Genomic DNA, 27,222 nt, shown 5'->3' with positions numbered 1-27,222 from the left:
GCTGGCAAACGGAGAGTTGTCACAGTCAAGATCAGATGCTCCTGCCATTGTGCCCTCAGGCCTCTCCAGCTAACGACCCATTTGAAGGGGTGTTAAAGACTGACATGACACCGTCATAATTATGACATGACACCTATCATGAACATGAAGGAGTCTTTTATAATGTTCATGACTGTTTGTTATTAAAGCTTTAGTGAATGTCCGTTACATTCAAACCATTGCTATATGAGTTGATAAAAAGCCAATCAAGACGCTCAGCTCCACAAAACTCTCTCTGTATTTCTCAGTATGGTGTCGTCCGGCGACATTCGCGCGCAGAATTGTTGTCATTACTTAGAATTCCTGTCATTACTTAGAATTCCTCATGGGTGCGGCGGAAACTACGCACTATAGCTTTAAGTGTCATTTGGTTTGGAACCTTAGAATTTATTTTCACTGAACCGAACCCTACGCTTGCACTACGGGCGCCACGCTGGTCGACGTAATGATGGCGCTATTGATTACAGCAAGGTGTTTATGGAGGTGGACCGTTCAATGCAGTAGACTCTGAGAAAGTGAAAATGGAACTTGTGAGCAGAAAAAAAGTGTTGTTTGGCAGTACTTTCAGTCAAAAGAATACGAGTTGTGCATGAAGGAATCTACAGACAGCAGCCAAAATGCAGCAACTTCAGGTACGGCAAAGGAAGGACAGTCACTGCTAAAAACTTGTGTGATGTGAACACATAAAGCTAAACTGTTTATCTAAGTTTGATAATTGGACCTGCCATGGCATATTTATGACAGGGTAGCCTAATGCCAAGTTATCAAAATACAAACATGTCAAACAATACTAACTTAGCATTAAAAGTAGGGATGCACCAAATCCAGATTTTTGGGGTTCGGCCGAATACTGAATCCACTGGTTAAGATTCTGCTGAATCAGAAACTGAATACCGAATCCTACTCCCATCCTTAGTCCATTAACACAGTAACACATGAATGAAGTAAACAACGTCCACAGCCAATAAAATAGTTAAATGTAACAACTTAATGTTGAATTCACACGCTCTTCACATCGTAGGAAAGCACATAGCTATCGCCAGATTTCCGCTAACCAGTGTATGATGAAGGCATGTTGGGTGGGTGAAATTAGAAAGCTAACGAGCAGCAGCTGGCCGTTCGGTTGCTCCGCTCCCACTGTAGGGAGACTCGTTTGCGGAGAGAACGGCTGACAGTCCGAGAGAGGCACTGTCTGGTTAACATTAAACTGTAATTAAGTGGTTGTTTTTTCCACTGGCTGTCATGAGACCATTGTAATTGTGTCATAAATATTTTTCCTTGACCTCAAGTAAAGTGGAACAGTTTGGACCTGTCTTGAAGTTACAAGACCAGTTTGGTGAGAGTGAACTCGGTATCAAGGTGATTAAGAGTTTTGGACAGATAACATTACTTACTTACTAACGTAACCGTAGGCTGTAGGCTGAGATCAGTAGGTTCACAAATTTTGAATATGTTTTTCTTTTTATTCACACTATGTGTAGATATGGCTTCTGCAAACTATCTGCTATCTGAAGATCAGTTTCTGTGCTCCATCTGTCTGGATGTGCTCACTGATCCTGTCGACATACCATGTGGTCACAACTTCTGCAAGAGCTGCATCACTGAACACTGGAATACTAATGACCAGTACCTGTGTCCAATGTGTAAGGAGAGTTTTGCCACAAGACCTTATTTGAGGGTCAACACTTTGTTGTCTGAGATGGTTGCTCAGTTCAGACAGTCAGTTCAACATAAAGCCAGCAGCAGCAGCTCAGAGCAACAAGTGTTCAAACCAGGAGAAGTTCCCTGTGACGTCTGCACTGGAACCAAACTGAAGGCCCTGAAGTCCTGCCTGGTGTGTCTGGCCTCCTACTGTGAGACTCACCTGGAGCCTCATCTGACAGCTTCACGTCTGAAAAGACATCAGCTGATCGACCCTGTGGAGAACCTGGAAGGCAGGATGTGTACAAAGCACGATAAACCTCTGGAGCTGTTCTGTAAGACCGACCAGACATGTGTCTGCATGCTCTGCACAGTTTTAGATCACAAGAAGCATGATGTTGTTCCTCTGAAAGAAGAATTTGAAGGAAAGATGTTAGAGCTAGGGAAGACAGGGGCTGAAATTGAGCAGATGATCCAGAAGAGACGACTGAAGATTCAGGAGATCAAACAAATGCAGACAGAGAGATAGCAGAAGGTGTTCAGGTCTTCACTTCTCTGATGGAGTCTGTTGAGAGAGGCCTGAATGAGCTCATCAACACGATCAAAGAGAAGCAGAATACAACAGAAAAACAGGCCGAAACTTTCATCAAAGAGCTGGAACAGGAAATCTCTGAGCTAATGAAGAGAAGCACTGAGGTGGAGTAGGTGTTACGCTCTGAAGACCACCTCCATCTTCTCCAGAGTGTCCAGTCCCTAAACATCCAACAACCTCCACCCACCAAGGACTGGACAGAGGTCAGCCTCCGTCCATCATCATATGAGGGGACTGTGGTGAAAGCTGTGGCTCAGCTGGAGGAGACACTCAGTGAAGAGATGAAGAAGCTGCTCGCCGAGTCTGAGCTGAAGAGAGTCCAGCAGTATGCAGTGGATGTGACTCTTGATCCTGATACAGCACATCCTAATCTCATCCTGTCTGATGATGGGAAACAAGTGAATGATTGTGATGTGAGGAAGAATCTCCCAGACAACCCAGAGAGATTTTCTAAGTGTGTTAGTGTTTTAAGAAAACAGAGTTTCTCTTCAAGCAGATTTTACTTTGAGGTTCAAGTTAAAGGAAAGACTAAATGGAATTTAGGAGCGGCCAGAGAGTCGATCAACAGGAAGGGAAGCATCACACTGAGCCCTCAGAAAGGTTACTGGACTATAGAGTTGAGAAATAGAAATGAGTACAAAGCTCTAGCTGGCCCTGGTGTCCGTCTCTCTCTGAAGTCTCCTCCTCAGAAGGTGGGGGTGTTTGTGGATTATGAGGAGGGTCTGGTCTCCTTTTATGACGTAGATGCTGCAGCTCTTATCTACTCCTTTACTGGCTGCTCCTTCACTGAGAAACTCTTCCCATTCTTCAGTCCCTGTAAGAATGATGGTGGTAAAAACTCTGCCCCTCTAATCATCTCTCCTGTCAGAGTAAACTAATCACTGATCTTATTTCAGGTATTGACTCATTTTTAATCAAGGGAACAAATGTACATATTCATATATTTTACATCTTAATTTGTACAGAATCTGTTTCCCGTGGTGACTGATTTACACTTTATTCCATTTATTATCATATGGTTAAATGTGCAACAATTCTTTGCAAATTGAATCAAACTTCATCTTGACATATTTGGTGTCTTTAGAAACTGATTTCTTCTAGAAGTTATAATAAATGTCTGTGGGTTTAACATAAGTTTAAATAGATATCGTCCACATAACATGTGTCATGATGCATCAAATTAATGTGTTGATTGTGTAATCAGATACACATTTATTTGTATTTGATGTGCAGCCACATAAAACATATTGCTGAATATTTCATTGTGTCATGAAGCTTCTTTTAAGAGTAAGGCCTATTACATCCCATAGTGTCTACAGAACACAGTATGTGTCGTTGTTATACCAGGTATAAAAAGTTAATGGATGTTTCTATCTTGTTTGAAAAGTGTTTTGGATAATTACTGGTCACTTTGGCCATTTTTTACTTGTTTCATGAATTCTGTAAGATGGTTTATGAGTCAAAGAAATCTGTAAATATGTGATTGTAGAATAAAAACTGTAAAATAAAGCAGTTGTTGAACACAAGTCCTGAGTAAGCAGTGACTTGAACACCAAACACTGAACAGAAAAGCTGGTTCACACACAAGTTGTATTTCAGTCGAGGATGGTCTTTATTTATATTTTTGAATTTTGAAAACATTCATAATGTCGAGAATAAAGTTGAACTTTCAGTATTAGTGCCAGGCATAAGAAAAGAATAAATCAGAGATAGAAGTTGTTTTTATTTATTTATTTTTTATTTTGAGAATAAAGTCGAAATAATGAAAAACAAATTAAATGTCGAAAAATAAAGTCTAAATCCCATTTCGAGAATTGGGTCTAAATATAAAAAAAATAATGGTGAAATATGTATTTGTTGAATAAAGTCTTAATGTTGAGGATGATGTTGAAAATTCTCAACATTTAGACATTTTGACTTTATTTTCAAAATGCTCAAGCCGTTCTCATTCCGAACTCGTAAAATAAGGACGTTTGGACAGTGGCTGTCAGCGTCTGATGCAACGAAAAAGGCGTCTTTCAGCGTGTTTGTGTAACGCACCGGGGAGAGCAGCAGTTATATAGGATTTAGCAAGTAGTATGTAAGGGTGAATTTCCGCGTAAGGAAGTTGTTTGGGGGGGGTGGATGGGTCAAACACAGGACTTTCACCCAGGAGAGCAGGGTTTGCGTCCCGCTTGTCACGCTTGCTATAGTTGTTTATTTCTTTCCGACCCGTTCTTCCCACGTGTCACAGAACTGTACGCCCACCTACGACCCTTTCCTAAACCCACCTGTCCCGTTCTTCCCACATGTCACGGAACCCTAAGCCCAACCACAACCTTTTCCTTAACATAACTGCATCAAAAGGGACGGCAATAGTCCCGACCAAGCGCGTTTACTTAAAGCGCTAAAGGGACGGCAATAGTCCTGACCAAGCGCGTTTACTTAAAGCGCTAAAGCAGACTTTTAGCGTCAATAAGAATGACAAAGGCACCTAACCAAGCGTCCATATTTTACAAGATGGGTGTGAGAACCTGTTGAAATGCTAAAACCAATCTGAAGATCTTCCTCCTCTAATGTTGTTCCCTTATGTCTGGTACTATGTGGAAAGTCATCTTAACATTTAAAAGCTAGACTGGATATTTATTGCTGATTGTATTTAAATGCTTCCGATCCAGGATCAACATTCTAGAATACTGCAATAGATTTCTTACTAGGAAAAACTCCAGTTTCGGTTTTGCAATATTGAAAATAGGTCGAAATATCAGGAACAATGTTGAAAGATCTACCTCCTCTTAGTTTTTTACCTTATTGGTATTATATGGAAACATTGCCTGTTTTAGTGTGTGTTTGCAGAGCGTCTTTACGGAGCCCATCACAGAAAGAACAAATATTATTGCGTGGCCTCGAGTTATTTTGTGGCGTCCTGTAGCCTATATGGAAAATGCTGCTGCGTTTTCAGAGGACTTGTTAATGCTTACTGCGCAATCATCAAGTAGTTTCTGGCGTTTTCTGAAGTAGCCCGTGTAATGAGGACGTTCCCTGTCTGTGCAATCAATGCAATTCTTACAGTTTTTTGTCATAAATTAATTTGCTAATCAAAACACTGAAGACGAGTTCCGCTCTTTGCTTGGCAGGACATGCAGCGTCCCAGCTGAGAACGGGACTGATACAGACAGACAGACAGGCAGACAGACAGACAGACAGACAGACAGACAGACAGACAGACAGAGGGAATGATACAGACAGAGTAGGGCTGTTGGAACGAATTCCGAAATTCAAATATAACTTGAATATTAAAAAAATCAATACTTTTCGAATGCTGAATTTACTATTTGAAAATTGCTTTTTTTATGTATTTTTAAAATTTGTGAAGATGATGATGAAATGCTTTTGTTTTGTCAAATGAACAATAAAGTTTTTGAATCGTATCACAATTGTACACGTTCCCTTAATACATGCATCTACGCGGTATCATCATCACAGTGCTATCAAAAATGGCGGAGAGCAACCTCTCCACGGAAACGGAGATCACCACTCCTGACAATTTGAGAAGCGATGTGTGGAAGGTGTTTGGATTTCAATCCATAAATGGAAAAATTACAGATAAAGAAGTGGCAATCTGCAGAATATGCAAAATCCGCTAAAAGAGGCAAGAATTACTTCTTTTCTGCCTCTCTCCTCATCACAGGGCTTACCAGCTGCCCGCCAAAAGGCGATAACAATTGTGTTCAATAGAAGCTCTGCAATTATTGATGCAGTCTCAGCAGCCATTGTTTTTTTATATCAAAAATGTCCATTAAAGTTGACAAATTAAAGTCATTCATTTTATTCCGATGTTTTGTTAATAAGAAAGCGATCACCTGTTTCCAAATATTTGTAATGTAATGTTAGACGTCCCTCTAGTGGACAGAATGTGTAACAACAACCACATGCTGATAGTGGCATTGGTGATCCATAAGCCTGCGTAATGTCGTAAATATGAATAATAGGATGAATTTCAGCATTTAATTTTTGAATATTATTCAAATATTAAATAAAATAAAGAATGGAATTCAAATAGTATTATAGAGGAAGATTGACAGCCCTAACTTCAAGTAACTTCAAATTTGCAAGAGTAAATATTAACAAAGTAGAAAATATGTTGTAAAGATAAACAGCCAGGTGTGGACGGCTTTGACGATAAACTACTTAAATTGGTTGCAGACTTAATTACCCCCGTTATCTGTCATATTATAAACCAAAGTCTAAGGGCGTTTTCACACATGAAAGTCCGAACCAAGGTCCGGACCAAGGTTCATGTTTTTCCATTTGATCCGGTAAGTTTTGGTTTCACACTGCAGTTACGCAAGCGCACTTAAGATCTCTACGTGACAAAACTACGTCCTGCTGTCATCACATACGTGAGCTGCGTCTCCAGATACTTATAATTGATTGGTTTGTAGACGGGCTTCCCTGTCCTCTCGTATCTCTCTTTGGGAACTTTCTTTCTGGAGAATTTATTCAGAGACAAACGGAAACCTACACTGTACATTTACTACCACTTAACAAATAAACTGCTGATGTATTATCTGCTCTGATAGCCGACAGCTGTCTGCTCTGAGTGCATTCACCGTCACTCTCTCATGTAGCCTGCACACTAAGCACCAAGCTATTCCTTAAAGGAGCTTCCCCGATCTTGTAACACAAGGAGAGCATGCCAGAGCTTCTTGTATTTGGTCTGAAAATCCGAACCATCAAAAAAATGCTTTCACACTATAAACGAACTAGACCATGGTTCGTTATAGCACTAAAGGCGTTTTCACACCTGTAGTTCGTTTGCTTTGGTCCGAATCAGTTGGTGAGTTAGTAAACTTGGAGCGATTTGCCCTCGGTCGGTTTGGTTTTGGTTTGGTTTCACAGCTGGAAAAATCCAAGTGTATCAAAATGCATCATTATAAATCAGGCAAGAACGTCCAGCCCTCTTGTCGATATGTCTGGGGGCGGGAGCAAGAAAGTAAATACAGGAAGAAGGTCCTGTGTTCTGGTCTACTGGTCAAACCAGCTCATTTCATTAAGCTAGCTCTTAATGTTTCAAATATGAAAAGCATGATGTTCGGTTCACATTATACTTTTCATAATCAACCTGAGTTGAAGCTTTGTATAAATGATGTATCTGTTGAACAGGTCCATGACACCAAACTGCTAGGAGTAATTTATTACTCTGTAATTTCTGTTTTAATTTTAAAAGCCTAATCAGGGACAGGGGTTGCAAATTAGTCATGGCTATAAACCTGTATGCATGGCATCTACTTTGTATTCTTTATAAAGCAATGTTCTATGCATTTGTCTCTGTCAAATAAACAAATAAATAAATACATTTTAGATAGCAAATTATCATGAACAAAACATAAATAACATGGTTGTTAAGATGGGAAGTGGTGTTTCTGTTGTACAAAGATGTGCACCATATTTGTCACAAAGCTCAACCAAAGTAGTAGCTAAAGCTTTAATATTGTCTAATCTTGACTATGGTTCAGTAGTATGGTCTAATGCAACTCGAGAAAAAATAACTAAATTGCAAATGGTGCAAAATAGAGCCATGCATATAGCGCTTAGGTGTGGATATAGAACAAATGTTGTTACAATGCACAAATGTTTAGGTTGGTTATCTGTAAGAAATAGATTACTCTATTCATTATGTGGTTTTTTTAGGAATATTCTTGTAACAAAGAAACTGTCAGGTTTCAGCGAATGTAGGACCCAAGTGCAGAGACGACAGACACACGAAGAAGCTCAAGGATTTTAATTCTTAAAGTCCATACCCAACAGAAGAGGTCCTGTAACAGTAGGCAAATCCAAAAACAGGAAACAAGCAGAATCCCCAAAACAGGAACAGGCAAAAACTCAAAGAACAGTGGCAAGCAACCCACTAACAGAGACAAATGAGAACACTGAACAGAAAACAATAATCCGACAAGAGACAAAGACAGAACAGAGACTGAATACACAAGGTAATGAGGGAACGAAAGGCAGGTGACACAAGGTTGGGGAACAGGTGAAACACATTAGGGATGGGAGAACAATCAAAAAAGGCGGGAAAACACAAGACAGGAAGTAAAACAGCCAAAACAGAAAAGACAGACTTCAAAATAAAACAGTAAACAGAACATACACAACCATGACAGTACCCCACCCCCAAGGGACAGATCCCAGACGTCCAAAACATACTGCACAAAAACAGACCCGGGGGACCGGAGGAGGGACGAACGGAGGAACAAAATGTAAAAATCAAAAAACAAAAAGTGTCAAAAGAACCAAAAACAACCCAAGGAGGGCGAGAGAGTCCGGGACAAGCAGAGAGAGTCACTGGGGAACTGGGGAAAGAGGGCACTCAGGAACTAGGGCATGGGGGGCTAGTTGGCAAGGAGGCCTGGGGGAAACAGAGGGCCGGAGAGGGCTCGGGAAACAGAGGGCCGGAGAGGCCTCGGGGAAACAGAGGGCCGGAGAGGCCTCGGGGAAACAGAGGGCCGGAGAGGCCTCGGGGACAAGGAACAGAGAGGGGCCACTCGGGACAGGGAGGTCCTGGGACAGGGAACAGGGAGACCCCAGCAACAGAGAACAGAGAGGCCTCGGCAACAGGGGGCAGCAGTGAAGGCAGAACCCTTCTGACGGCCGGCGACAAAGGCAGAATCCTTCAGGTGGCCGGCGGCGAAGGCAGAATCCTTCAAAAATAGATATTCAAATATATTCAAACCTCTGTGGTTTTTAAGAACAAATATTCAAAAGTAGCAATTCAATGTCGGCGCTCAGGCCCTAATAATAAAACCCTAGCAATTTCAATACATCGTTGACTCGAGTACCAACAATATAAATAAAATGCATAATTAACATGAGTATGTATGTACATATGTGTATGCATATGTATGTGTATTCAAACACACTTTTTTATATGCAAACTTATCTGTGCATACTAGTCAAATGTTTGTTTACCTTGTTCAACTTTGTTGTTTTTAGCCATGTGTATTGTTGTGTATGTACATTGAGAGCAACAAAAAGCCAGAGGCAAATTCCCTGTACGTGTTCACACTTACTTGGCCATTCAAACTGACTCTGATTCTAAAATAGGCAGTATTATCAGGCAGCTGCTATGTCTCTAGTCACTTTTTTGGAGACAGAGTTGAACTATTACTGCCTGAGACACAGTTGCAATGTAGTGTCCTAATGTAGGTCACTGACCATAATGTGACCTATCTCAATTTACACAGCAAGCGGGAAATTAAACGTCAGCAATGAGAGCAACAATGTAGTAGACTGCCAAATTGTCACTGGACCTTTCTCTCTCAGTGTGTGTGTGTGTGTGTGTGTGTGTGTGTGTGTGTGTGATAAGAGATCAAAGGAATGGAAAGAAACGTGACAATAAATGACAGCAAAACACAATCAAGACACAGACGAGTTCTCATCTACCAAAATCCATTTGATTTGATTTAGATTGTTTTATTGATTAACTGAATTGAATTGAGATTAACTTAGATAAATCACGAAGCATGTAATGAATTAGATTTTTTTTATTGCTTGACAGTCCTATTTTTAAACTGTTTTTAAATGGTTAAATCAAGGGGGTGATCCAGCGCCTACAATAAACTTTAATTACAGTACTGAGTAAGCAAAAATCAAATCAAGACCTGGCCATATCCACAGAAACCTGAAACAGGATATTTAATCACAATAAATATCTGCCTATCTGTGATACCAAATTTGGTATGCTTACCACATTTAACTTTTGGGGTGTCATCAAAAATGATTTAATATAAAAGCTAATTGTGGATACAGTGTGTGATAGAGAAGAGCTGGGAGTTCCTGCGTGTGGCTGCGGCTATGTTCTCGTAAGCTTGAGATCATTTTAAACATTTGAGTGCATTTTGTTTTGACACCTACTCTAAAAACAAGAACCGGACCTTTTGAGAAGGATTGGTGATTACTGTTGACAGAGAGGTCAGGTAAGGACAACTTTTTAATATGAACTGTCTTTTTTATAAGCATTTAATACATGTGCAAAATGTCTCATTTATTGAATGTCTGCTGTAATTCATCCACAAATTTTGACAAAACCAAACAATAGGTTAGTATTTATTCACAGTAATAACCTAGTCTGAGAAGGATTGAGTCACTTTGTGAGTCAAAGCCCACCTGTAACGAAACAAAGACATGGTTTCAGCGTGGATAAGTTTCCTATACATCAAAATGTTAAGTGCTGCTTAAGATAGATAGATAGATAGATAGATAGATAGATAGATAGATAGATATTTAATGTCATTGCATATTTTTACACAACTAAACTTGGTTGGAGCAATCAGGTTCTCAGCTTAGAAATACAAGATAAAATATAAAATATGCACACTTACACACCTCCCTCATGCCCATGACCTCATACACATCATTACCCATACTATAAATAAATACTCTAGAAAAAAACACATATTACCCATGATATAAATGAGCAGTGAACACAAAAGTTTAATTACATGGACTTAAAAACTCTAAGATGGCACTTACTTTGTAATCATCTAACAGAAATCAGCCGCCACAATGAGTACGGACGCGGAGATGGCCATTTATGGCAAAGCTGCCATTTACCTTCGTAAGCCAGAAAGGGAGAGAATTGAGGCTCAAAGTTCACCATTTGATGCCAAGACTGCCTGCTACGTGGCCGACGTCAAAGAGCTGTACTTGAAGGGAAAAATCATCAAGAAAGATGGTGACAAAGTCACGGTCGAAACCCTGGAAACTAGGGAGGTTAGTATCATAAAGTCAGAGTCAACTGGGAGAATCAATATGATCAGTTCTCATTGTGACAAATGTCCTATTCCAGGAGAGAGTAGTGAAAGAAGCTGACGTCTATCCAATGAACCCTCCCAAGTATGACAAGATTGAGGACATGGCCATGATGACCCATCTCAATGAAGCCTCTGTGCTGTATAACCTCAAAGAGCGTTATGCAGCATGGATGATCTATGTAAGACAATCTGCCTAATTAAAAAAGAGAACTATTGCAAATTGCTATACTTGTAGAAAACATAGTTGTTGAATCTCTGATCACTTTCAGACCTACTCTGGGTTGTTCTGTGCAACTGTGAACCCCTACAAGTGGCTCCCAGTGTACGATGCTGAATGTGTAAGTGCCTATAGAGGCAAGAAGCGTATGGAGGCTCCACCCCACATCTTCTCTGTCTCTGACAACGCTTTTCAGTTCATGCAAACTGGTAAGTCATTACCAGAACAATTTATCAGTATATGACGTTTCTGTTGCAGTAAATCATAGTTAATTATTTTGTTTTTGCTTCAACAGATAGGGAGAACCAGTCTATCTTGATCACGTGAGTTTGTTACATTTACATTTGTAGACTTTGTTTAGCAAAGTTAAATATCTTGATCAAATCGTATACATCTGTGTCTATACCTAGTGGAGAATCTGGTGCTGGAAAGACTGTTAACACCAAGCGTGTCATCCAGTACTTTGCAACAATCGCAGTTGGTGGACCGAAGAAGGACGACTCAAAGGTATGTTGCTGTATGATTAAAATTCAGGGTTCTTTCTCTATTGAATATTTTTTTCAGGGGAAAAAATGAAGTCATTTCTTGACAGTAATTCTAAACCTGGATTATAGGGGTCACTGGAGGATCAGATTATTGCAGCCAATCCCTTGCTGGAGGCCTATGGTAACGCCAAAACTATTAGGAATGACAACTCTTCCCGTTTTGTAAGTCTGGAACAATGTCTACACATGAGAGAGGTCTTGTTACAGATTGCCAATGTGGAGGGACAATAACAATCCTTTGATCCAAACAGGGTAAATTCATCAGAATCCATTTTGGCGCAACTGGCAAACTGGCAAGTGCTGATATTGAGACATGTAAGTAATAATACTCAGTACATACAAACGACTGGAATTGAGAATTGGCCAGGCTGTGATTCATGAACAATATTTTTAGATCTGCTGGAGAAGTCAAGAGTGACATACCAGCTTTCTGATGAAAGAGGCTATCACATCTTCTTCCAGATGATGACCGGCCACATACCTGAGCTGATTGGTAAGCAGATTGGTGTTGCACATTGTTTAACCTCTTTTCATATGGAACAAATGTTCTGACATTTTCACTCTTACTTTGATCTCCAGATTTAGCGCTCATCACAACCAACCCCTATGACTTCCCCATGTGTAGCATGGGTCAGATCACTGTGGCCAGCATTGATGACAAAGCTGAGCTGGAAGCCACTGATGTGAGTGATCTTCACTTCAAAACATTGAAAAACATTTTTTTGCATTAAATGCAATTGCATTTTCCTAAAGTGAATATGTTTTGTGTCGACCTCTTTTGAACTCAGAACGCTATTGATATCCTGGGCTTCTCTCATGAAGAGAAAATGTCCATCTACAAGTTGACTGGTGCTGTGCTCCACCATGGTAACATGAAGTTCAAGCAGAAGCAGCGTGAGGAGCAGGCTGAGCCTGATGGCACAGAGGGTGAGTGTTTAATGTCAGCTCAAAGTGAATAGCTTGGGAACAACAGTAATGAGGTTCTTAATCACACTTGTGTCGGTTTACATCATGATGGAAATCTCTGAACTATTTTCAGAGGCTGACAAGGTTGCTTACTTGCTGGGTCTGAACTCCGCTGACATGCTCAAGGCTATATGCTTTCCCAGAGTGAAGGTCGGAAATGAGTATGTCACCAAGGGACAGACGGTACCTCAGGTAAATATGAATTACCAATATCCTACAATTTAAAAAAACAGATTAGTGATGTTAGTTGTACTAAATTAATGTAGCAAAGGGTTTTTTGGAAATTACAATACAAAGGCAGTGTTCAATATATTGCTACTTTAAGAGATTTACACAATGAATGCTAAATACATAATGTAGAATAAGTCTAGGACTGTCTTAGATGTAATTTTTTATTATTAGATCTTTTGTATTATTTACCTCACTAGTGAGGTGCCCGTTCAGGCGGATTGCTTGGCCTGTGGTATTGGTGCTTGTAGCTTTCTCGAGAATCCCTCATACAATCAACTTAATGCTCACACTGCGCTTCCTTGGGTCCTGAGCAATACACCTGCCATGACATAGTTGCGTCACATACCCAATCCACGGCTCCTCATGGTCAGAAACACTTTTGAAATACACTGGTTCAGGGGGTAAATATCAAGAGCAACCTTTACCATTGAGTGTGGGCCTAAGGTAAAAGGGCCACAAACAGCTATAGATTTATTATGATGTTCAGATATGAAAAATATAGGATATGTTACAATCCTAAATCATTGTACCAATAAATAACTTACAAAGCACTTAAAAATGGGCAACTCAACTGCAGTTCTGATTTACTGTGTCCTACTTCAGAGGAAAATGTACTGCTACATTTCCCTGACAGAGAAATGTTACTGGTTACATTGCAGATTAAGATTTTTCCTCACAAAATTATTCATCATTACACCATGCAGCATTATTTTGTAAGTATGTAAGTACATTCTGCTGATAATTCCTGTCTTTTACTCTTCACTTCAAGTAGACATCGGAATGCAGGACGTTTTGACTAGGCCTAGTTCTAACACTGCCAATACATTGCCAGTTAGAGGAAGGCTGAGAAGTAAAGGATGCTGTTTTTGTTAGTCAGAGTGATTAATCGTTGCGTTCACGCTGCTTTCCTTGGTAAAATCATTCCACTATGTCAAGTAATCCCATCCACTCTGTGCAAATGTCAGTGACAGGGTATCGGCCATTGTTATTATACATCCATGGTACAGGTAGATGCGGAACCAGACCTTGGGTTAGTTTGTCTGCGGAGGCAGCTGCCAGGAGGAAGAAAGGCTTTGTCGAACACCATATGGTGCCTGGCTTTTGTTTAATATCTATTGTCGGCAAAAACATCTTGTTAAGCGTACATGTGTAACATCTTTTGCATATTCGAGTCACCTCATTCAACCGGAAAACCGGACGGACTGACAAATTCCTGCCTTTTTTAAAGAGATTAGTAGAAATACCAGAAATCAATACTAATGATTTTTACAAAAAGGTCAAATCACATCCTTGTTTTTATTCAGGTGATGAACTCAGTGACAGCCCTGGCCAAGGCTATCTATGAGAGGATGTTCTTGTGGATGGTCGTTCGTATTAACGAGATGTTGGACACTAAACAAGCAAGACAGTTCTACATCGGTGTCCTCGACATTGCTGGTTTTGAAATCTTTGATGTAAGCTTCCTTTCCAACAATTCAGAAGCTGATACTTTTCATGACAGAATCATTCTTATTGCCCTGCGAGAGATTATACTGGTTAATTGTCCCCTCACAGTTCAACACCTTGGAACAGCTGTGCATCAACTTCACCAATGAGAAACTGCAACAGTTTTTCAACCACACCATGTTTGTCCTGGAGCAAGAGGAGTACAAGAAGGAGGGTATTGTCTGGGAGTTCATTGACTTTGGCATGGACTTGGCTGCCTGCATTGAGCTCATTGAAAAGGTAATAATTTGATGATTATATATAATCTTTCTTAATTTGAATACATTTATCACTTAAAGAGGGGCTATGCAGTTTTGGCCATTTCTTCGCTGTTTTCTCGCTTTTTGCTCGCAGGTTTCTCTATAGAGCTCCCCTACAGCTTCGGAATAGATATTTGGCAGCTCCTATGTTTACTCGTGTCGGACTCCTCGCTCGGTCAGTCTGCCGTTTCCTCTTTCTCTGTTCCTCCGACAATGCTTTCCAAGCTTTCTGCTTCTTTTTTGCCGGCTCAGCCATGACGATAGTGTGAAAAACTCCATCGCTACCTTGTTAGCTGGTTCCTGAATGGGCGTATGTGTGCAGTGCCGTGAAGCAATTTGTTACATCGAGAGACCTGATATCACACGATACTTCCTGATGCTGAGGCTGGCGTCTCGCCGGCCGAAAGTTGCAAGGGTGGTTTTTCCGCTCACTGGCGCTAGGGTTAAGCGAGATGACCACCATTCAACTCGAAATAAGTCATATAACCATTCCAATGACTCCGAAGCTGTTCAGTTAAGGTAAATTAAGCTAAAATAGCTGCATAGTTCCCCTTTAATGACATACTTCTTCCCACTTTTTTCAAGCCCATGGGCATCTTCTCCATCCTTGAAGAGGAGTGCATGTTCCCCAAGGCCTCAGACACATCCTTCAAGAACAAGCTGTATGACCAGCATCTTGGAAAAACCAAAGCATTTGAGAAGCCTAAGCCCCCCAAGAAAGGCAAGATTGAGGCCCACTTCTCCCTGGTGCACTACGCTGGTACCGTGGACTACAATATCGCTGGCTGGCTGGAGAAGAACAAGGATCCACTGAATGACTCCGTCTGTCAGCTGTACCAGAAATCCCCAGTGAAACTGCTGGCTCTCTGCTTCCCTCTTGTCGTTGAGGGTATGATAATAACTACAGTAAACTAAAACATGTTTTTAGGCTATACTGTATATGTTTAAGTAACTGTAGCAAGTGTTAATGTACATTTTATTTGTCATCCTAACGAAACATGTCTAATTAAAAATATCAACAGATGCTACCAAGAAGGGAGGCAAGAAGAAGGGTGGTTCTATGCAGACTGTGTCTTCACAGTTTAGGGTAATGTTGCAAACTTATCTTATATATGTATGTATATATAGCTCAGTTTATGTTCAAACTCACAATTGATTACATGTCATAAGACTCACCATTTTGGATCTACAGGAAAACTTGGGGAAGCTGATGACTAACTTGAGGAGCACCCATCCTCACTTTGTGCGCTGCCTGATTCCCAATGAGTCAAAGACTCCAGGTACATAGAGACCATAATTTCAAGAGATTATTTGAGGAGTGGTTTTGTTTTGTTAATATGGTTTCTTTAATGTTGTGCTGCTTTAACTAACTAAGACTATTTATTCAAAGAAGTAATTAAGAAATGTGTTTTTTACAGGTCTGATGGAGAACTTCCTGGTCATCCACCAGCTCAGGTGTAACGGTGTGCTGGAGGGTATCAGAATTTGCAGAAAAGGTTTCCCCAGCCGAATCCTCTATGCTGACTTCAAGCAGAGGTATTAATGGATATTTTAATAGCATTTTGATAAAGATTATTAAAAGAAAATGCTCAAACTGACCATTGACTCTCATAAAAAGGTACAAGGTGCTGAATGCCAGTGTCATCCCTGATGGCCAGTTCATTGACAACAAGAAGGCTTCAGAGAAGCTGCTTGGGTCAATTGATATTCCACATGACGAGTACAAATTCGGACACACAAAGGTAAACACCTTGCTCTCTTATTTTACTGTAGATTAATGACCAAAGAGGTTAGGTTGATCAGTCCAGTGTGTTTGATGGTTTTTCTGTTAATTATATAAAGCAAAATATCTCTAAACTACTTACGTGATTGTAGAGTTTGGTGCCAAGGAATAAGTGGTTTATTGTTAGGATAGAGGCAGAGCAGCCTGCATGTGGCCATTATCAAAACACCTTCACCTTAGAAGCCCTGGACCATGTGGGGTAGGTGAAAATGTTTTTTGTTTTTGTTTTACAGGGTGTGAAGTATTCATTATCTGAGTTCATCCTACATTCATTTTTATTTTGTGTTTGATCAGGTGTTCTTCAAGGCCGGTCTGCTGGGTGTCCTTGAGGAGATGAGAGATGAGAAACTGTCAACTCTGGTCACCATGACTCAGGCTTTGGCCCGTGGTTATGTCATGAGAAAGGAGTTTGTGAAGATGATGGAGAGGAGGCATGTTGAAAACAGCTCATTCTGAATCATGGTATTACAAATCACTAACAATATTGTTTACAACAGCTACTTCTTGTCTGCAGGGAAGCCATATATTCCATCCAGTACAATATCCGCTCATTCATGAATGTCAAACACTGGCCATGGATGAAGGTGTACTACAAGATCAAACCTATGCTGAAGAGTGCTGAAACTGAGAAGGAGCTGTCAAATATGAAGGAGAACTATGAAAAGATGAAAACTGACTTGGCGACTGCCCTGGCCAAGAAGAAGGATCTGGAGGAGAAGATGGTGTCCCTTCTGCAGGAGAAGAATGATCTGCTGCTGCAAGTATCATCTGTAAGTACACAGCAACATAAAATTGTGCTTTTCGTGTTTTTCAAAGTTGATGTGCTAACATCTATCTTTATAAAATTAACTAGGAATCAGACAATCTGAATGATGCTGAAGAGAGATGTGAGGGACTTATCAAGAGTAAGATTCAGATGGAGGCCAAACTCAAAGAGACAACTGAGAGACTGGAGGATGAAGAGGAAATCAATGCTGAGCTCACAGCAAAGAAGAGAAAGCTGGAGGATGAATGCTCTGAGCTCAAGAAGGATATTGATGACCTGGAGCTTACCTTGGCCAAAGTGGAAAAAGAGAAACATGCCACAGAGAACAAGGTTTGTGTATAATAGTATTCCCACTAAATACATTCTGGAGGGGAGACCCGCCGCTGCAGAATTATTGGTGCCGCAGCTTCAGAATTTTACTTTTTCATTAAGTCCCCATTTCCTGACTCTGCAGAGCTGAGGTTGAGGGTGAGGGACTGAAACAGTGAAAGGACGTCAATCAATCGCAAAGTCATGACAACCAAACAACAGCACAAGTACAGCATTTTCACCTCATGTAGAGTGATAAACAGGGACAAAAGCCTTGACGGCTAATTATCATGGAAGTCACGCTCACGCAGGTCCCGTGGCTTAGAAAATACCGTTATGGTGACTGAATTTATTAAATTTACTGTTTCTCTGACCCCCAATGAGAAATGAAGTGTGTGCACCCTGCAGTCCATCTACCACACCCCTGCTGCAGGAGATGTATTGACACGACAGGCTGTATTCCCTTACTTTTTCAAAGTTTTCCAGGTTATGTTAAAAATGTGATGCGATACGTGCACTGCAAAGGCGTTATTTATCTGGAATTGTTCATTACCTGTGGTTGATATATGTCAAGCTGAATGGACTCACAGCAGTAAACAAATGTTATTCTCACCCAAAGACTGAAACAGAACTCATTCTTAGAGAGAAAGGACACTACATAATGTAATATAATGGAAAGGCATTTGACCCTTTGCTATTTTTCATTGCTGTTACAGGCTGGTAGCGTAGATACTAGTGCACCCCCACTAATTTTCAACCCTAACGTTAACCCGTCCCCCACCTGCCCATTAAAAAAGAATCCAGAGGAAAAACTGTAATAATCTGTCCAGCATATCAAGTAAGATTATAATGATGACAGTTTAAAGAAAAGATTTTTCTTGCACATTTAGGTGAAGAACCTGACTGAGGAGATGGCCTCTCAGGATGAGAGCATTGCTAAGCTGACCAAGGAAAAGAAAGCCCTTCAGGAGGCTCATCAGCAGACTCTTGATGACCTGCAGGCAGAGGAAGACAAAGTCAACACTCTGACCAAGGCCAAGACCAAGCTTGAGCAGCAAGTGGATGATGTAAGTTTACAAAGTCTCTTGGATTGGCAAAGCAGGATTCTTGAATTTGATGATTAGAAATGAATCGTATTTTTCAGCTTGAGGGTTCTCTGGAGCAAGAGAAGAAGCTCCGTATGGACCTTGAGAGATCCAAGAGAAAGCTTGAGGGTGATCTGAAACTGGCCCAGGAATCCATCATGGATCTTGAGAATGAGAAGCAGCAGTCTGACGAGAAAATTAAAAAGTAACAGTTTTTGAATTTGTACAAAAGAATCATTCTTATAAAATGTGTGGTCAACTGCATGAACTCTATGTTCTTCATCTAAACTTCTCACAGGAAGGACTTTGAAATCAGTCAGCTCCTTAGCAAAGTTGAAGATGAGCAGTCACTTGGTGCTCAGCTTCAAAAGAAGATCAAGGAGCTCCAGGTGACATATGGTTTTAAAGAAAACATTTCTGATATTTCCAATTTTGTGTATTAAAAGTGAAAGTTTACTGAAAGACCTTATATCTACATTGAACAGGCTCGTATTGAGGAACTGGAGGAGGAGATTGAGGCTGAGCGTGCTGCTCGTGCCAAGGTTGAGAAGCAGAGAGCTGACCTCTCCAGGGAACTTGAGGAGATCAGTGAGAGGCTGGAGGAGGCCGGTGGTGCCACTGCTACTCAGATTGAGATGAGCAAGAAGCGTGAAGCCGAGTTCCAGAAGCTCCGTCGTGATCTTGAGGAGTCCACTCTGCAGCATGAAGCCACTGCTGCTGCTCTTCGCAAGAAGCAGGCTGACAGCGTTGCTGAGCTGGGAGAGCAGATCGACAACCTCCAGCGTGTGAAGCAGAAACTTGAGAAGGAAAAGAGTGAATACAAGATGGAGATTGATGACCTCTCCAGCAACATGGAGAATGTTGCTAAAGCAAAGGTACACAATGCATTACATGCTAATTTATTACCCAAATTAGTATATGTATATGTATAATGTACTTAATATTATAGATAAAATCTGATCACTGATCTCATCTATATTTACCCATTAGGGAAATCTTGAAAAGATGTGCCGTACTCTAGAGGACCAACTCAGCGAACTGAAGACCAAGAATGATGAAAATGTCCGTCAAATCAATGACACAAGTGCACAGAGAGCACGTCTCCTGGCAGAAAATGGTATCTACAGTACAAGCTGTCAGTTAATGATCTGTTGTGTATGTTATTGAGAAACGTGACACAAACTAATGTATCGTGGCATCTTTCACACAAGGTGAGTTCAGCCGTCAAGTTGAAGAGAAAGAAGCTCTTGTCTCCCAGCTGACCAGAGGCAAACAGGCATTCACACAACAGATTGAGGAGCTGAAAAGACATGTTGAAGAGGAGGTTAAGGTAAGAAACATTTAAAAGGTACAATATGTAACGTTTCTGCATTAAAATGTCTAAAAATGACCATACCTATGTTATATATTTTTTTGAGTTGTGTAGTTACACCATCCCAAATGTTTCCATCAAATGGCAAACCCAGAGAAATCTGTTATTTTATTTTCAGACACATCACATTTCATTTAGTCGCCCGTCAGTGGCGTCATATAACCTTTCACCATCTAGTTACTTGTAACTTCCGTCAAAACACCCAGATGCTACGTTCGAGAGTAATTGTAAATCTAAAAAATACTGGTAACACTGCTTTTTCTGCCAAAAGGCATCATTTCGTGATTAATTACATGCCACTTTGCAACACAGTAATAAAGCAGAAACCTTATTTATTGATACATATCAATATTAATCCAGCTTAATGTTATGTTAATTGTTATGTTGTTATGTGCTGGTTGACAAGTAGCTAACATTAATGCTAGCTAATGCTTGGTGGATAACATTATAGGGTTACAATATCGTTCAACACGCTCTTAAAGTTGTTAGTAGTATGATTGTTTTGACCATGGATAAAAGCAGCATTGCGCTAACCCACGAATAAGTTCACTAGTAACGTTAATGTTAGCTGTATAGATAGACGATTAATATAATGCTAATTTAGCCAGCTAGCACACTCCGGTCTGCCTGCCTCACTCCCCCGGCACAAAGAGACTTCAATCGGGATGATAGCTGACAACACAGCCGGGACATGTAGCAATAGCTTGTTACCGTTGTTTCCACCCCAGCCGGTGCCGTGTGCTTACGACGCTAACGGCAGTTTAATGAATCCCCACCCACACTCGTCTCTCAGCCTCCTTGAGTAGCTAGCTAGCATTACAACAAACCCTGTCCGCCCAGTAAAATCCAAAAGGTGACATTGGCATGTGAAAAATACTGTGATAGTCTGGTTTTAGCTAAAACCTACTAACGTTAGCCGCTAACTGGTCAGCAAGCTACCAATACAGATTGAATCAAGAAAAACGTAATTATGTTGGGGAAACTGCAGCTATTTTATTAGCATGACATGAATAAACATTACTAAACGTAACATGAATAAACTTGAATGGGTAAACTCGTCGTGAACAGATGCATTCTAATCGACGATAGTGTTCAGCAATAAAAACTCCCATAATTCCACGCAACTTCCCAACGTCATCAAACGTCTGTGTTTACAATCCATTGTTTTGGTTGAGAGACCCCTAGCGGCAGAAAGTTACATATTGTACGTTTAAGTGAGTGTGTATTGGTATTATTGGTTTGGGATTCAGGAATTTTGTAAATTCAATCATGTCTTACACCAGGCCAAAAATGCTCTTGCCCATGGACTACAATCAGCCCGCCATGACTGTGATCTGCTGAGAGAGCAGTTTGAGGAGGAGCAAGAGGCCAAGGCTGAGCTGCAGCGTGGGATGTCCAAGGCCAACAGTGAGGTGGCTCAGTGGAGAGCTAAGTATGAAACGGATGCTATCCAGCGCACTGAGGAGCTTGAGGAAGCCAAGTGAGCAACATTCAACCAGTTCAATGGCCAGTGTATCATTTTAGCACAACTCAGCTTTGGAGCAAACATTTTACAGCTCTGCCTTCATATGTTCATCTAGATCTTTAAAAATGAGCTATTAATAACAACACTAGGCTGATTATGAATTGCCCATCCCCCTTTCCAAAACCTGTTATTTTGAAATACTCGCTACTCTAAGAATATTAAGGCTTCAAACAAACAACAATGCAACACTCAAAACACAAGAACTCACGCTGCAGATTATTGTTACTAAGGCTTTAGTTCACTTCATAGTTTTTAGTGGGAAACTAATCTTACCTTCTTTAAACAGGAAAAAGCTGGCTCAGCGTCTTCAGGAGGCTGAGGAGCAGATTGAGGCAGTGAATTCCAAGTGTGCTTCTCTTGAGAAAACCAAACAGAGGCTCCAGAGTGAGGTGGAGGACCTCATGATTGATGTGGAGAGGGCCAATGGGCTGGCTGCCAACCTGGACAAGAAGCAGAGGAACTTTGACAAGGTAGCATTGTTAACTTTGTGTTGCCAAGCCACACAGAAACAATGAAAGACATATTTATTTTTCCTCATATTGCTACATAACCAATCATGTTATTCAGGTGTTGGCAGAGTGGAAACAGAAGTACGAGGAGGGTCAGGCAGAGCTCGAGGGAGCACAGAAGGAGACTCGTTCTCTCAGCACTGAGCTGTTCAAGATGAAGAACTCTTATGAGGAATCTCTGGATCAGCTGGAGACTTTGAAGCGTGAAAACAAGAACCTTCAACGTGAGTTCTACATTATGTAACAGTTACATTGTATTCAACTCATGTATTTCTTACATTGTATTCAACATATGTTGGAATAAAGTGTTTATATTTTACATTGTAAGGCTTAACAATATAAAACACATGTATCTCTATGCAGAGGAGATCTCAGATCTAACTGAACAGATTGGTGAGACTGGCAAGAGCATCCATGAGCTGGAGAAGTCCAAGAAGCAGGTGGAGGCTGAAAAATCTGAGATCCAGACGGCTCTTGAAGAGGCTGAGGTACATTTTCTTCTGGGGACATCTACTGAAAAAAAATCTAAATCATGGACAAATATACTTTAAAAAGGTGTGAAGGCAGAGATTAATATTTCATTATTTGATATCATCAGGGAACTCTGGAACACGAAGAGTCTAAGATCCTGCGTGTCCAGCTGGAGCTCAACCAGATTAAGGGTGAGGTGGACAGGAAGCTGGCAGAGAAAGATGAGGAGATGGAGCAGATCAAGAGGAACAGCCAGAGGGTGATTGACTCCATGCAGAGCAGTCTGGATTCTGAGGTCAGGAGCAGAAACGATGCCCTGAGAATCAAGAAGAAGATGGAGGGAGACCTGAATGAGATGGAGATTCAGCTGAGCCACGCCAATCGCCAGGCTGCTGAGTCCCAGAAGCAGCTAAGGAATGTGCAGGCGCAACTGAAGGTATTGTTAGACACAGAATTGTTGCACAGACTATGATCAGTGCAGGTACATTTTGGCATTCATGTGAATATTGTCCTGATATTTTTTCTCTAGGATGCACAACTGCACCTTGATGATGCTGTCAGAGCACAGGAGGAATTCAAGGAACAAGCTGCTATGGTGGATCGCAGAAACGGTCTGATGGTAGCTGAAATCGAGGAACTTAGAACTGCTCTGGAACAGACGGAGAGAAGTCGCAAAATCGCTGAGCAGGAGCTGGTGGATGCCAGTGAGCGTGTTGGACTTCTGCATTCTCAGGTAAACAACCCCAATCATTTCTTCAATAATTCAAAAATCTAATGTGAACATATGAAAATCATGTGATGACTAACATGCCTACATCTTTTTTTGCCTTTTAGAACACAAGCCTTCTGAACTCCAAGAAGAAGCTTGAGTCTGACCTGGTCCAGGTCCAGAGTGAAGTGGATGACACTGTTCAGGAAGCAAGGAATGCAGAGGAGAAGGCCAAGAAGGCCATCACTGATGTGGGTTTACATTTTAATTGTTCTTACTTTCACTCCAATGTGTATTTTCAAGATTATTCTAATCAACATTTTATGCTGTCTCTTCTAGGCTGCTATGATGGCTGAGGAGCTGAAGAAGGAGCAGGATACCAGCTCCCACCTGGAGAGGATGAAGAAGAACCTGGAGGTCACTGTTAAGGACCTGCAGCACCGCCTGGATGAGGCTGAGAACCTGGCCATGAAGGGTGGCAAGAAGCAGCTCCAGAAACTTGAGTCCAGGGTAAGAAAGAAAGAAAGAATTTGCAGAGCTGAACTTTAAATTAAAAAAAGATGTATTCTTATTGCCTTATTGTTCATTGAAGGTGCGTGAACTGGAGGCAGAGGTTGAGGCTGAGCAGAGACGCGGAGGAGATGCCATTAAGGGTGTCCGCAAATATGAGAGGAGGGTGAAGGAGCTCACCTATCAGGTACAGTCACTTTGATAGTTGTCATACAAATCAACTTAACATATTTAGTACAAAAACATTTATTTACTTTAAATAAACTTTAACAGACTGAGGAGGACAAGAAAAACGTTGCCAGGCTGCAGGATCTAGTTGACAAGTTGCAGCTCAAAGTTAAGGCCTACAAGAGGCAGGCTGAGGAGGCGGTAAGGGCAATATATAGATTTACACATCACTGAAAGCTTGATACTGTGGCAGATTTATTGCAATTGAAGATTACCTTTCGTGTTGTCAATCTCTGTTTTTTCAGGAGGAGCAGGCCAACACTCATCTGTCCAAGTGCAGGAAGGTCCAGCATGAGCTAGAGGAGGCTGAGGAGCGCGCTGACATTGCGGAGTCCCAGGTCAACAAGTTGAGAGCGAAGAGCCGTGACTCTGGCAAGGTAAACATACCAATAAAGACGTACATTTAAATTTTAAATTTGATTTATACTGACAGAATTTTATACTATCAGTCAGATTTGTTTGAAATAAAGTTGATTAAACGCTTTTTTATTTGTGTTTTTAGGGTAAAGAGGCAGCTGAATAAAGAAAACTGCCTGATCAGCTATTTCTAATCATATAATATGATGTGAGATGTGCTGTAAAAATAAATGGTTTCCTTGTCACAGTTAAATTGCTGTCTGCCTGCTTCTTTTCCTTTACATTGTTACCCCCAAAATGATAAGTGGTAGACTGGGAAAGTGGCTTTCCAGTAAAAACAATTGTATTAAGTAGTAATATATGAGCCAGCTGACCAAGCTTTATCAACAAAAGTCCACACATTTGATTTAAATGGTTGACTACGTGGCCTTAATAACTGGAACTAATCAGATTTCCTCAACCAGGTAACAAATGCTTAAATCTACCTTCAAGTGACTTATTTGACCTTTTCCAATATCAATTTTCTGGAGAGAAAAACATTGGATGAATGCATCGCTTAATGAGCATACCCACCAAATAAAATACTTAAAAGTCATGGGGGCCACAGGCCAGCATGATTGACAGGTTAGTCAAAGGTACACAAATCAGATGGTGGAGATGCAGAGTCTTACCCTGAGACTGTGTCCACACTTACATTGCCATTTTTATTGGCTATAATATAATAGTGACATCTCAGGGTTTTTCATGGCTCAAATGGTGTCAAGTACTTCATTTTCTGCATTATGATACACTTTTATGCACCAAGTTATGGTGAAACCATACTTATTTAGGGTAACAATTCAAATTAAAGCTGCAAGCAGCGTTGGACGGGCCCTCGCTCCTCTGCACGCGTCGGGGTTACTGGCGGACGTCGCTCCTTGCGACCGTGCATTTGCGCGGCACTCAAACACTGCAAATAGTCACCAATGAAAAGGGAACTCCCTGCTGAGTTCATTAGCTGACATTATAGGGGTGTGGCTAAGCAAATGGGTGGGGCAAACCGTCACCAATTAAAAAGGAAGTCTTTGCTGAGTTCAATGATACCTCACACAATAGTCTACATCAAATGGGTCAGTAGTTATAAAAAGGGGCGTGGCCTGAGTACATGAGCGTGGTTAAAGTATAGGGGGGGACTCAATATCACATGTAGATCACACATAAGTTTTGTGTAAATTGGATAATGTTTGTCATGTAAGGCTGATTTCCTGTTGCCAGTGAGGGGCGCTATGACCACAAGTCAATTTTGGCCTGTAGATGTCCTCAGGCCTGGACCTTTCTCAATCGTGAGAAATTTCGGGCAGATATGACAATGTACACTCAAGTTACAACAACTTCTTTGTTCATTGATAAATGCTCAAAATGGCCACCACACCATGCCCTCACCGTTGAACGAAAAGTTTTGCTTTTAATAACTTTTCATCGATGAGTTCTTTAGATGACACAGACCGAATATGAAGTTGATTGGATGAAATCTCTCAGAGTAGTTCGTTAAAGCATAGCACGTATAGTTTTGGGCCTACTTACTGTTGCCACTAGGGGGCGCTATGACTTTGAGTCAATTTTGGCCGTTAAATGTCCTCAGGGTTAGAGTGTTCCGAATCATGAAAAGTTTCGAGCCAATTGGACAATATACACTCGTTACACCCACTTCCTGTTTCGATGGCAAAACGCACAAAATGGCCACCCCGCCACGGCCACGCCCTATGACGAAAAGTTTTTCTTTTAATAAGGTTTCATCTCTAAGGTCTTAAGATTGCACAGACCAAATTTGAAGTTGATCGGATGAAATCACTAAGAGGAGTTCATTAAATTACGACGTTATGTGTAAATGGCCAAAATCGCACTAATTTCGAACTTTCAATTTAAAATGGCAGACTTCCTGTTGGGTTTAGGGTATGGTTCCAATGACCTTTTTTGTACGTCTTGACATGCTACATATCTGTACCACTTAGTCTACGTTAAACATCTACCTTAATCGGTTAAAATGTTATGAAAGGGGGCGTGGCTTAAGCATAGGGGGCGGGCCAAACCATCACCAATGAAGAAGGAACTCTCTGCTGATTTCATTGATACCTCACACAATGGTCAACCTTAAATCGTTCAAATGTTATGAAAGGGGGCGTGGCTTACGCACAGAGGGCGGGCCAAACCATCACCAATGAAGAAGGAACTCTCTGCTGAGTTCAATGACACCTCACACAAGACTCTACCTTAAACGGTTCAAACGTTATGAAAGGGGGCGTGGCCTGAGTAAGTGGGCGTGGTTATATTATAGGGGCCGGCTCATTGTCACATTTAGACCACACATTCTAAGTTTCATGTAAATCGGATGATGTTTGTCATATAAGGCGCATTTCCTGTTGCCAGCAGGGGGCGCTATGACCAAAAGTCAAATTTGGCCTGTAGGTGTCCTCAGGCGTGGACCCTTGTCAATCGTGATAAATTTCGGGCAGAAACGACAACGTACACTCAAGTTACAACAACTTCTTTGTTCATCGCTAAACACTCAAAATGGCCGCCACGCCACGCCCACACCGTCAGACGAAAAGTTTTTCTTTTAATAACTTTTCATCTTTAAGGTGTTGGGATGATACAGACCAAGTTTGAAGTACATCGGATGAAATCTCTAGGAGGAGTTCGTTAAAGTATAGCACCTTGACTTTTAGGCCTACTTCCTGTTGCCACTAGGGGGCGCTATGACTTTAAGTAAATATCAGCATTTATTTGTCCTCAGGGTTGGACTCTTATGAATCCTGGAAAGTTTCGAGCGAATTGGACAATGTACACT

At 41.1% G+C, this 27,222-nt stretch overlaps 3 protein-coding genes and 1 pseudogene across 4 annotated transcripts in view; all 4 read left to right on the top strand.

Annotated features, from left to right (window-relative positions):
* The window catches only part of LOC116048446 (VPS10 domain-containing receptor SorCS3-like), a 1,378,075-nt gene that overhangs the window by 238,350 nt on the left and 1,112,503 nt on the right, over positions 1 to 27,222 (top strand). The gene's annotated exons all lie outside the window — the stretch shown is intronic.
* The window catches only part of LOC116058477 (E3 ubiquitin-protein ligase TRIM21-like), a 72,075-nt gene that overhangs the window by 12,447 nt on the left and 32,406 nt on the right, over positions 1 to 27,222 (top strand). The window lies entirely within an intron of this gene.
* On the top strand, positions 1,523 to 3,328 carry LOC116041922 (annotated as a pseudogene).
* Positions 10,055 to 24,643, top strand: LOC116041921 (myosin heavy chain, fast skeletal muscle-like). Of its 2 annotated transcripts, XM_031287975.2 has the most exons (40): positions 10,055 to 10,230; positions 10,805 to 11,026; positions 11,103 to 11,246; positions 11,337 to 11,493; positions 11,580 to 11,607; positions 11,695 to 11,791; positions 11,899 to 11,991; positions 12,081 to 12,144; positions 12,224 to 12,322; positions 12,409 to 12,512; positions 12,618 to 12,756; positions 12,869 to 12,987; positions 14,331 to 14,480; positions 14,581 to 14,751; positions 15,357 to 15,660; positions 15,794 to 15,858; positions 15,964 to 16,051; positions 16,190 to 16,307; positions 16,390 to 16,513; positions 16,849 to 16,985; positions 17,069 to 17,324; positions 17,408 to 17,650; positions 18,520 to 18,696; positions 18,774 to 18,919; positions 19,013 to 19,103; positions 19,200 to 19,589; positions 19,705 to 19,831; positions 19,926 to 20,044; positions 21,370 to 21,566; positions 21,898 to 22,081; positions 22,179 to 22,344; positions 22,484 to 22,608; positions 22,719 to 23,027; positions 23,121 to 23,324; positions 23,426 to 23,551; positions 23,640 to 23,810; positions 23,893 to 23,997; positions 24,084 to 24,179; positions 24,284 to 24,415; positions 24,541 to 24,561. In XM_031287975.2, the coding sequence occupies exons 2-40, from the start codon at positions 10,820 to 10,822 to the stop codon at positions 24,559 to 24,561; spliced, it is 5,793 nt and encodes a 1,930-aa protein (XP_031143835.2). In that variant the 5' UTR covers positions 10,055 to 10,230; positions 10,805 to 10,819. The 2 variants fall into 2 exon arrangements, with proteins under 2 accessions (XP_031143835.2, XP_035856378.1); XM_036000485.1 differs by lacking the exon at positions 10,055 to 10,230 and having other exon boundaries at positions 10,820 to 11,026; positions 24,541 to 24,643.

This window comes from Sander lucioperca, chromosome 4, assembly GCF_008315115.2.
Source record: "Sander lucioperca isolate FBNREF2018 chromosome 4, SLUC_FBN_1.2, whole genome shotgun sequence".
Lineage (NCBI taxonomy): Eukaryota > Metazoa > Chordata > Actinopteri > Perciformes > Percidae > Sander > Sander lucioperca.
This window is presented reverse-complemented; position numbering and strand designations above follow the sequence as displayed.

Bases quoted from the DNA above. Each gene is read 5' to 3' on its own strand.
- LOC116041921 (XM_036000485.1), top strand. From the start codon at position 10,820: ATGAGTACGGACGCGGAGATGGCCATTTATGGCAAAGCTGCCATTTAC. The intron at 19,832-19,925 runs GTATCTACAGTA...CTTTCACACAAG, and splicing joins ACGTCTCCTGGCAGAAAATG to GTGAGTTCAGCCGTCAAGTT. The intron at 24,180-24,283 runs GTAAGGGCAATA...CTGTTTTTTCAG, and splicing joins AGAGGCAGGCTGAGGAGGCG to GAGGAGCAGGCCAACACTCA.